The sequence below is a fragment of the Coregonus lavaretus genome, assembly GCF_964263955.1.
Source record: "Coregonus lavaretus genome assembly, chromosome: 19".
Taxonomy (NCBI): domain Eukaryota; kingdom Metazoa; phylum Chordata; class Actinopteri; order Salmoniformes; family Salmonidae; genus Coregonus; species Coregonus lavaretus.
In genome coordinates, this window is record NC_140006.1 from 9,308,156 (window position 1) to 9,320,429 (window position 12,274).

A 12,274-nucleotide genomic window follows, 5' to 3' on the forward strand; every position below is an offset into this window, starting at 1 on the left:
TTTAAAATCCCATGGCACTTATCGCACGTCTAGGGGTGTTAACCCTGGTGTTCTGGCAAACATTCCCAACCTAGGGTCATTTCCATAATGGCCACCTAATCATCCCTCTCATTCTTAATTGGCATATCATTCCTCACCTTTCCACCATGCTAGCTGATGTGTGGTGAGCGTTCTGGCACATACTGGTTGCCGTGCGTCACCCAAGTGGGTGCCACACATTGGTGGTGGATGAGGTGAGTTTCCCCCTTACTATGTAAAGCGATTTGAGTGCCTTAGTTGGTAGAAAGGCGCTATATAAATCCAATCTATTATTATTATTATGTAGACACTGTGTTGTGTGTTGTATGATTCATCTTGTGTTGTATTGTTTAGCCGAGGACTCCCATCCGTTCTGTGCAGTGTCTACTGAGCAGTATTACTCCTGGAACATTGGGAAACGCAGGGCAGCAGAGGTAAGATTGTTTGTTTGTGTTGTTGGCTGTGTGTTTGTTAGTCTGGCTGTGTACAACGTGTAAACAAGTCAGAGTTTGTTTGTGTGTGTGTTTACACAAGACTTTGACTCTGCATTATTTCTGCTTACCTCATGTCTCCCTGTCCAGTCAGACGCTTCTCTCTCTGTATGTTTCCCCAGTTATCATCCTCCTCTTTCATCTCTACAAAATACACACACACACACACACACACACACACACACACACACACACACACACACACACACACATACACACATACACACACACACACACACACACACACACACACACACACACACACATACACACACATACACACACACACACACACACACACACACACACACACACACACACACACACACACACACACACACACACACACACACACACACACACACACACACACACACACACACACACACACACACACACACACACACACACACACATACATACACACACACACACACACACACACACACACACACACACACACACACACACACACATACTTTTACCCAAGCTGCTGCCTAGAGCCTCTGTAGACCCATAATATCTGTGGAGGCAGTCTAGACTGGTTTTCTACCCGAGGCTGACTACCGACTCTGTTATGGTAACTTCTATGAACTCATAAAGGACGTTCAGAGGAAATGATGCCGAAGACACCCCCTGGAGAGGGTTGGCCCTGTGCCGTCTAGCTAAAATCCAATCAGTTAAAATCCTCTGTTTACTCCATATCAACAGACTCCATGTGATGAATATGCTAAGTACAATTTGAGTGACAGCTGCTGAAAGGGAATAAAGGGAGAATTGTGAGGAATTAGAGCTGTCCTTCGTCTATTAATTGTATTGTACTATGTCTTCTGACCCATGTTTTGCATTGTGATTGTCATTAATAAAGAAATTAGGAAAGAAAAAAGGAATCGGAGCTATCTCCATTATAATGTGCAAAGTGTGTTGACTGTTTTGTATCTAGTATGTATATACATGTAACTGCCAAAATAAAGTAAACGCCAACATAAAATGTCTTGATAGGGTGTTGGGCCACCACGAGCCAGAACAGCTTCAATGCACCTTGGCGTAGATTCTGGAAGTGTCTGGAACTCTGTTGGAGGGATGTGACACCATTCTTCCTCGAGACATTCCATCACTTGGTGGTTTGTAGATTGTGTTGTAAAACTCTCTTTAGGTACCGCTCCAGAATCTCCCATAAGTTCAATTGGGTTGAGATCTGTTGACTTGAGATGCCCATGGCATATGGTTTACATCGTTTTCATGCTCATCAAACCATTCTGTGACCACTTGTGCCCTGTGGATGGGGGCATTGTCATCCTATGGGAGCATAGCCGTGGTAGCCAAAATAATGGCCTGCCCAGCATTTTTATACATGACCCTAAGCATTATGGGATGTTAATTGCATAATTAACTCAGGAACCACACCTGTGTGTAAGCACCTGCTTTCAATCTACTTTGTATCCCTCATTTCCACAAGTGTTTCCATTATTTTGGCAGTCACCCGTGTGTTGACTGAGTGCACTTTAAATGAAGTTGCTACGGTTTGTCTCATTGTAGCTCCAGCGAGCGGTGGCAGTGAAGCGTGTGGTCCAGGATGTGTTGGAGCGCTGCCCCCGCCTGCAAGCCCTCACCCCCCCTAAGACCAGAGAGGTGGTCCAGTGGTGCCGGCAGAGGGGCTACACTCCCCCGGACCCCGAGCCCCTACGCAGCAGCAGGCCTGACGAAGGAACCATCGAGGACATCCTCACACAGATAGACAACGAACCAGGTAGAGTGTGGGTGGGGGGGGAAAGAGGGGTGTTATTGTGTGTAGGCGTGTGTGTGTGTGAGAGAGGGAGAGATTCGGTGGTGTTGGAAGAGTTTGTGTGCATGACTCTCCGGGAGAAATGTCACTGCAACTCTATTATGTGGCATTTTTTGTAACCTTTTTCAAAGGCCAGTGTACTGTATGCAGGCCTGTCTGGTATTCACAAGCAGTCCTAATTCATTCTGTCCATTGTTCCTGTTCCTGTGTGGAGGAGAAAGGAGGTCGCTAGCCTGATGAGTCACACACCAGGCTGAGAGCCCAAACAGCCAAGCTCTGTTCTGCGCGGCTCTGCTCTAATCACTATGGCCCAAATACCCCAAATGCACACACTCTTTTGCTTTCTCTCTTTCATACACTCTCTCTACCTCACTCTCACTCTCTTTCTCTGCATGTCTAAACACAAAGTTAGGAAGAGGTGTGCTCAGCCTTCACACCTGTTTAAAGCTCTCACCTGTTAGCCTATTTTCTGAAGGTTATTTTCAGGATGGAATTAATATAAAGAGCTAGGAAGTCTTTATTTACGGTGCACCTAAGTTGTTTATTTACATTTCTCTTAATTGTCCATTTTATCTTTATTCAACCTTTGTCCTTCTACTCCTTCTATGGAGTACAGAGCAATATACACTGAGTGTACAAAACATTTAATGACATAGGCTGACCAGGTGAATCCAGGTGAAAGCTATGATCCCTTATTGATGTCACCTGTTAAAGCCACTTCGATCAGTGTAGATGAAGGGGAGGAGACAGGTTAAAGAATGATTTTTAAACCTAGAGACAATTGAGACTTGGATTGTGTATGTGTGCCATTCAGAGGGTGAATGGGCAAGACAAAATATTTAAGTGCCTTTGAATGGGGTACGGTAGTAGGTGCCAGGTGCACCGGTTTGTGTCAAGAACTGCAACACTGCTGGGTTTTTCACGCTCAACAGTTTCCCGTGTGTATCAAGAATGGTCCACCACCCAAAGGACATCCAGCCAACTTGACACAATTGTGGGAAGCATTGGAGTCAACATGGGCCAGCATCCCTGTGAAATGATTTCGACACCTTGTAGAGTCCATGCCCCGACGAATTGTGGCAGTTCTGAGGGCAAAAGAGGGGGTGCAACTCAATATTAGGAAGGTGTTCTTAATGTTTTGTACTCTGTGTAGACGCCCACACATCTCACAACTCACTTCACCCTGCTACTACCTCAGGCTGTAGATAGAGAACATTCGCTGTTATTGGAACCTCAACTTTTTTTTTTTGTGTGTGTTAACGTGTGTGTATACATCTTTCTGTAGAGTGCCCCTCTACCCTGGGTAGCTGTGAGGAGTTGGTCCAGCGGTTGGAGCAGCTGCAGACCCTGCTGAAGACTGAGCCCGAGGATGATGACGATGAAGTCCTAGACATCGTCAGTGTGACCCCGCCCTCTCAGAGGTTAAAGGTCAAAGAAGAGGAACAGGAAGCGGACCCCGAGCCAAAGTACTTCCTGGCACCCTGCCCCTCGGCCCAGTTCATCAGCGACACAGCCCAACAGGTGAGGAGCTATCTGGTCGGCACCGACAGATAAGGGAGTTGGTCAAAGTTGACCCTTACTTAGGGATGCACAACTTTGATCCTCCATGGCCACAGTGTGTGCTGGCTTTACTTCCTGCCATATAAATATACCGATTTGGACCTTGGAGGAAACCAAGTATGTGCACTTTGCAGTGAAATTCAATTCTCAGACTGGTGGACAATTTTCCTTTGCAGATCAGAGGTTGGCTATGAAATTTGATAAGCACCTAAAAATGGCCAGGTTTCACGGTGCTGTATTAAGATGCTAGAGAATTGTGGATTGTGTGAGGATTAAAATCCTGTAAGAGGCCTCCCGAGTGGCGCAGCAGTCTAAGGCACTGCATCGCAGTGCTTGAGGCGTCACTACAGACCCAGGTTCGATCCCAGGCTGTGTCACAGCCGGCCGTGACCGGGAGATCCATGAGGAGGCGCACAATTGGCCCAGTGTTGTCCGGGTTAGGGGAGGGTTTGGCCGGCTGGGATTTCCTTGTCCCATCGCGCTCTAGCGACTCCTTGTGGCGGGCCGGGCGCCTGCAAGCTGACTTCGGTCGCCAGCTGGACTGGATGGTGTTTCCTCCGACACATTGGTGTGGCTGGCTTCCAGGGTAAGCGAGCAGTGTGTCAAGAAGCAGTGCGGCTTGCCAGGGTCGTGTTTCAGAGGACACATGGCTCTCGACCTTCGCCTCTCCCGAGTCCGTAGGGGAGTTGCAGCGATGGGACAAGACTGTAACTACCAATTGGATATCAAATTGGGGTAAAAATAAATACAATTAAAATAAAAGAGGAGTGTGTACAAATATACACTCCTAGCATCAGTACAGCTGTGTACAGTATCTTGTGCTAACAAGACCCAGCATCTCCTAACTTAAGTCTCACTCTTTCTCTCTATCCCTTCTCCCCTCACACTTTCCTCTCTCCATCTCTCTCAGATTGGGGTGGCCTTTCAGCAGGTGGAGGTAGAGAAGAATGTGTTTGCTCCGGTGATCGAGGCCATGATTCTCAAGGTCAGTCACTCCGGATGCCTCAAACACTTATAATGAACAATGAGAATAACAGTTGGCCTCACTTAGAGATAGATGTCATTCACTAGATTGATGAAGACATTTTTCCTGTGTCCCTCTGTGCACCTGTCTCTGTTCCTGTACTGATATAAGATGTTATGTGATGTAGTATATATTGTGTAATGTGTTTCTGTCTTCTGCAGGCGACAGAGCAGTTTGCTAGTGACATCCTGAGAGAAGCTCTGGCTGGAGCCCATGTAAAATCCCCCCAGAACAGGTGAGACACACTCATTATCCCCTTCACACTGAGCTGGTATACTAAACACTGAGAATGTATTGTATTTTTCCCTATTAAATACACTATTAGATAAATGAATATCTTCCTTTTGTGTCCTCAGGGCTCCCAGGGAGATCACAGCCATGAACATTCACCAGGCGTCCAGCAGCATCCCCACATGTGACTTCCTCACCAACACACACATGGGCTACCTGACCAAGGAGGACTGATTACACACGACCTAACTAAGGACAATGGCCACTCAGACTGAGAGAGATACACGCACACTGGCTACTAGGGCTGGGAATTACCAGGGACCTCACGATACAATATTATCATGATACTTACGTGCCGATACGATATGTATTGCGATTCTCACAATTCTATATGTATTGCAATTCAATACTGTGATTTTATTGCGATTCGATGTTCCAAACATATTGCTCACCATATGTCTGCTGCAGAGGGACAAGAGAGAGCCATGAGAACGAGTTTTGATCATGGAAATAAAAGTGCTGAAAACAAATTGGCTCCCTATTTAAAAAGATAATGGAGAACAGGCTCTGATGGAAAAATACTGGAGTTTTGGTGCAGGTACAGACAACTAGCGCAATAATAATATTGCGATATTGTCAAAACGATACGATATATCGTCAGAAATAATATCCCAATATGTAACTAGCGATTTTCCCCCCATCACTACTGGCTACTCACATCAGTCTCACTAGCTGAGAGATGGGAAGTAAGAGCTGCAGAATGATCGTATGGCCCTGCCTCTCTGGGGTTAAACTGAACTGTTGGCCAGGCAGAAGAACTCTGACAGACATTGACCACAACAGAGATACAGTCGGAGCGCAGCAGGAATGCTTCAACCCCACCTGGAAGACCATCTCACCGTTTCACTCACACTTTCTCTTATTCTCTCACTCGTCCCTGTTCTCTCTCCTCTTACTCCATCTCTCACTTTATTTATCTCTCTTCTACTTTCTCTAAGTCCGTCTCATTCATTTCTAGAAAGAGAAGAGAAATAAGAGAAATCAGTTTAGTCTTGACAGAGATGGTCTATAATCAGCTGCTTTAGCTAAGAGCTCCTGGATAGACAGAACCAACCGACAGTTTAAACCATTAGTCAGCCAATTTTCATATCTCAGTATCATAAAGTAGAATCAAGAACACAAACACCTGGGTGGAATTCAGGACTCCACAACCTTCTGAACATTAAGAGATTACATTATTCCTAAGCGCTTATCAGAGTCCAAAACGTGTACGTGTCTTACAGCAGTTCTAGAATATTGGACCGCTAGCTTTCATAGTTTTTGAATTCTCAGCGCTGCTCAAGCTATTTCTCCAACCATCACCACATTCAAATGAATAGCGGAGCCGTGTTGGTTGGGAATTTTGGGGAGGTGCTCGGTCAGGCTGTGCATCCCCTGTGGATGGTGGTCGCAGATCCAGATAGATGTGTCACAATGGGCCGCAGGACTATCGCGTCTCTGCGTCTGTGGACTCTGAATTAGCTTTATTTTTTTATGGGGTCCCCACTCCCCAGACATTTTAGTGATAAAAATGGGGTCCCCGTTGAAAAAGTTGGAATACCATTGCGTTACTCTATATGATGACAGATCAGTATATCTGTTCTACTCAATAAACAGTATTTATATCTGAACGTTCCATAACGCTGTGCCCTACTGAATGCGACCCTGGGGATCAATCATAACATACCTGGCATAGCCATTTCTTTAATAATCTGTTTTAGTTTGTATAACTGGTTTACCTGACAGTCTGACTACTGTACTGTATCCACTGACTTAATCACAGCTGGGCTCAGTATGCTCCCTCTAAACCGCCACACAACGTGAGATAAACATTGTATTGAACATTGTGGGTCTTAAACATTGTCGAATGCTTAAAAATAGATGTCTATGGGACAGTATGTCTGGTGTCCTCTCTCTCACCTTGTAACGGGATTATGTGTGTATTAAGTGGTTGAATTTTTCTCTCATATGGCTACAACTCAACAATGTGCGCCACTAGGCCATATATGTGCTTTGATTGAAACTAAACACGTGTAGGCTATGCTACAGTTTGTTAACACCATCTGCTCTAGAATTCGCTCTCTAGCCTAATTCTAAACAACACTGTAGATTACTTCGAAACTGTACCCTATAACTCAAGAAGATCTAAATGCATATCCCCATGAAACTCCACTGAGATCAAATGGTTGGGATGCAGATGCTGCATGGAAGTTTCACCAGTAAAACTTGAATAATTATAATTCATGATTGACAGTGAGAAATGCACAAGGGAGGTTCTCTACGAGCAGAGACTGTGTAAAGTAGAGAATCCTGCACATGCGCAGAGGCTTCGGGACCTTCAGCTGTCATGAAGAAAGGTCTAGAAAAGTCAGATCCGCAGCCTCTGCCATTAAAGTATTGTCTGTCTGACAGTCACAGAGGGGAGAGTAAGTGGCTTACAGACCTACTGTACATCAGACCAGATGACGACCCCCCAATAGCAGTCTTAATCCCATTGTACTCTTCTGGGAACAGTGTTCTTGTCATTCAGTCAATTCAAGAGATGAACTGAATTAGAAATCGGATTGCAATTGGTTAAATTCTTCTCCATGAGGAATTTTTAAATCACAGATTATATATATATATATTTTTTTCTTCCTTAATTGACTGAGTTGAAATGGAATAGAGCCCAATCCTGACTGTTGTCATGATGTCTGTGGACTGTACTCAAGTGTTACATATCAGCCTGATCCCAGATCTGTGTGTGCTTCAGCCGACTAAGCATGTATGCAATGACAACAATAGCCAGAGGAGTCGAGCTAAACAAGCACATGCATATCTGGGACCAGGCTAGTTCGATATGTCAATGAAGGAGTGCTATAACTTGAGAAGTGTTGGACAGTAGGGATGGGGGGGCCACACATTCATCTGTGTGAGTCCAGGATTAACATTGTGGTTTTTACATGGTCCACTCCCCTCTGGAGTAGGGTTGACCGTCAATTGTTAGTGAAGTGCATTTGTAATGTTATGTTTTCGAAACAGTATGTATGTCCCTACCACTAAGACTGTGTATGTGTGTACATTGTGTGTATGACTGACTCCGGTTTTTGTTTGTTCACGTCATATCAAGCCCCGCTACCAGCAAAGTCATTACTATGGTGTGTTAGAATGTGTGTTTGTGTGTATTATTTATGTGTTTGTGTTAGTGTGTGTGTGTTGGGGTATATGTAGTGTGGATATGGGTGTACTGTATGGACCTATATATGAGAGTGAGAGAAAGTGAAGGTGAATTAATGAAAATATCTTTGAATATGATGCATTTTGGATGTTGTGTACATGGTTGTTGGTGGACATTTAGCTTGTGTAGGAGTGAAGATGATAGGTGTTATGTTTCGTTTGTTTCTGTATGAATCTGGTAAGTGTGTGGTGTGCTCACTCTAAACTGAGTGGTACCTTGCCCGTTTGACCAAACTTTATGTATTGTAGAAATAATATCAATTGACCATTATATTTTCATTTTCCAGTGCACACCAAAAATATGATCAATATTCTTGTATTAAAATGGAAAACTTGTTTATAAAACTGTGGTTGTGTTTTTGAAGTGACTTAGCGTCTTGTTATCCCCCCTCTGCCCCAGGATGCCTTTTCCCGATTCCCTCACTCCCTCTTCCTTCCTCCAGCTCTCTCTCTCTGAGAGCCTCTTCACACTTACTACACTTTTCAAAAAAATTGTTGGCTACTCATATTACTCTAATGTAAACTTGCCTACTTGCTACGTCTCGACTGCTACCTCCGGAAGTAGAGCACGACACTTGTCCGACAGTTGCCCCCCTTGAAGCAGGGCAGTGTAAACAGAATAGCCAACACTCCTACAGTATAAATGGTAATAGCAGAGCAATGTTTTGGAAACAGCTGAAATGCATTGACATTTTTCTAATATTTGAAACTTGTTTTATTGAGTTTTTAGCTGAAATTGCAGTAACAGCCTGTTCCATTCATTTTCTAATAATAATCATATTTAGCAGATGCTTTAATCCTAAATTACTTACAGCCATGCATGCATACGATATCATACGGTTGGCCCCAGTGGGAATCGAACTCATGACCCTTGGCTCTGCACGTGCCATGCTCTACCAACTGGGCCACATTCTCTCTCCTGCTCTCATTTTAACACAGCCTGTGCGATAGGGCTGCAGTAGATTTGGAGAGATTACAGGGTGCTGGACTGATGAGGAGGCTTTGGTGTGTCTGGGTGGGGTGGTAGGATCAGATGGCAGTACTTTATGTTCTCAATGTGGCTCAACTCCCGTGCCTCGCTCCCTTTTTGTTCACTGAAAGGATGGCAAATGAGATATGAGAGGGATGAGGAAGGATCTGGTGCATGGACTCTAAATACTCACTCTCAAGTAGTGGCCTTCTGTGACCCTCGAAGATCACAGAATCACTTACAATTCTAGAAGCCAGAAACACAAAGCCACTGTTGCAGGTCACTGACAGAGCCCACCTTTGATACATCAGAGGCAGTCTTTTTTTTAGTCAGAGACCAGACACCTAGGCAGGGATGGGGACAGCCAGGTTTCCAGGTACTAGCCAGAATGACCCGACACGCAAACATCAGAGAGAGCCGTGTGTGTTCGCAGATGCTCCCTGTTATCATATTCTATGATAGCATTAGAGCTGTGTGACATGCATTACAGAATATGGTCATGAATACCAGGGCAAGCCACCATGTTCGGCATCCCTGACTGGCACGCATTTGTTCCAGTAGTGTTTTGCTCATTACTCTTAGATCAGGTTAATGTCAGGTAACTATATGTTTAGGTCAGGTTGCTGTAAGGTTAGGTTCGATTAGATTAGGTTTCTGTAAGATTAGATTTGGTTACTGTAAAGTTAGGGCTGGGATAAAGGGACTGATCTGAAAAAGGGGTTATGCATCTGATCCTGTGAACCTTGTGTATAATCCTTTTCCAACAGGCTCCATTAAACTACAGAATTCACTGCAAGTCATACAATGTACTGTTGTATAATGTGTTGCGTTGTTGTTTCATTTTGTGGATCATGTTGATGGACCAGGGAAATTAGTCATTATTGCTTCCGATTTAGTTGCTGTGAGCATAGATTTTGTCATGAACTGCTTGTGCATGCAAAACCACACACACACCATGGTGCTCCTCCACTGTTGTAGGGTGTTACATAAAAGGGGAACAAAGAGAACAAGGTGTGCCATTATCATCATCACACTTATGGAGATGCAGGCTGCTCGCTCTCTCAGCTTGTTCACTCAGATTCAGTTTCATCACCTCAGATGAACAGATCCAAGGTGTTATAACACACACATCACAGTGTGTCTAACCACCTCATGTTCACCCTGTTGTATATTTGTTCACTATCTCAAGAATGAATCTCGTTTGCGTTCATAAAGTATCTCAGAGTAGGGAGTGCTGATCTATGATCTGTTTTGCCTTTTAGATCATGATGAATAAGATTATATGGGGGGATCCTAGATCAGCACTCCTAATCTGAGACGCTTTATGAATACGGGTCCTGATCAAAGAAAACAGTTCATCATAAAGATACAGTAGATATCATATAAGATGGGTGTAGCAGAAACATCTACATCAATGGGATGAACAGGAGTTAAGAACCTAATATTATTTTATTGTAATATACTGTACATTATATAATATTTAACTTTTTATTTTCTTAAACAGATTTACAAAATGAATGTATACACTGGAACAAATATTTTCTCAAAATAGTTACCTACCAGTAATTGAATAGAAACGAAATAAATATATATTTTGTTTCCATTAATAAAAGACTAGTAGAGATCAAAGGAAAAACATACATTTCTCAACAAGTCATCACCTTGTCATTTCAATAGATCCAACAGTATGTACAAAAATGATTTATTAACTCAAATAATTCCAACTGAACAGATGCACACACATACACACAAACATACATGTACACACAGTACACACAAACACACATTACTGAGCAGCCGTGTTGTCTTGGAGTGTCTAACGGCAAAAAAGCTTGATTTCAAACTAGTTTGTTTCATGCATATTAGATTTTCATAGCAATAGAACAGAATTGTAAAATGATTTATCTTCTTTTATGACATCTAGTTTGTCATTCACTCTTGTCTGATTTACTATACTGGACGGGTAAGCTGACTTTTCCTTTCTGGTTACATTAAGAAGATGTACATTCCCTTGCATAGATTCTGTTATAGTATGGAATGGACAGAGAACATTCCCTAATTGGTTCTTTGGACTCCCCGTAACCAGTAGAAGGATTTGGAGAGTCTGTCATATGTTGAAGATTCTGGATCCGCTTTGAAACACTGCAGAGGGGTTGGGAGAGAGCTTAGTCCTAACCAACTGCTCCTGCAAAAACACAAACAACACATGGGTTATTCAAAGATGACGACAAGCAATGCAGGTCTTGTGCTGTTCAGATAGGATATACAGTCATGTGAAAAAGTAAGTACACCCCCTGAAAAGTTGTCTTTTTTTAAAACATATTTGGACAGGTGGAAATGTAATGTTCACTTCAACACTATTGACAGATAAAGGTGACCTAATCAAAAAAATGACACTAAAGGATTATACTTTGTAATCATTTATTCATCAAAAATCAACAGAAATGCAATTCCATAGTGCGGAAAAAATAAGTACACCCCTAGCTTCAATAGCTTGTGTTGCCCCCTTTGGCTGAAATAACTTCATGTAGACGTTTCTTGTAACTGTCTATCAGTCTCTTACATCGACTGGGAGGAATTTACAGCACTGCTTCAACTGTGTCATGTTCGAGGACTTTCTTGCATGCACGGCCCACTTCAAGTCCCCCCACAGCATTTCGATAGGATTGAGATCTGGGCTTTGACTCTGCCATTTCTTTTTTTTTAGCCATTGTGTTGTAGCTTTGTTTTTGCGTTTTGGATTATTGTCCTGTTGCAAGATCCATGTTTCAGCTTTTTGACAGATGGCCTCACATTCTCCTCAATAATTATCTGGTACAATATAGAATTCATGGTTGACTCAATGATGGCAAGTTGGCCAGGCCCTGAGGCAGCAAAGCAGCCACAAACCATAATGCCACCACCTCCATGCTTTACGGTTGGTATGAGGATCTTCTGTT

At 43.4% G+C, this 12,274-nt stretch overlaps 1 protein-coding gene across 1 annotated transcript in view; it reads left to right on the forward strand.

Annotated features, from left to right (window-relative positions):
- Positions 1-8,687, forward strand: part of yeats2 (YEATS domain containing 2) — a 66,660-nt gene extending 57,973 nt beyond the window's left edge. The window contains exons 25-30 of the mRNA XM_084183767.1: positions 373-452; positions 2,049-2,259; positions 3,581-3,816; positions 4,766-4,840; positions 5,041-5,114; positions 5,236-8,687. Of these exons, the coding sequence (XP_084039893.1) occupies positions 373-452; positions 2,049-2,259; positions 3,581-3,816; positions 4,766-4,840; positions 5,041-5,114; positions 5,236-5,344 (785 nt within the window). The 3' untranslated portion in view covers positions 5,345-8,687. The remainder of the gene's footprint in view (positions 1-372; positions 453-2,048; positions 2,260-3,580; positions 3,817-4,765; positions 4,841-5,040; positions 5,115-5,235) is intronic.
- Positions 8,688-12,274: the final 3,587 nt, after the last annotated feature.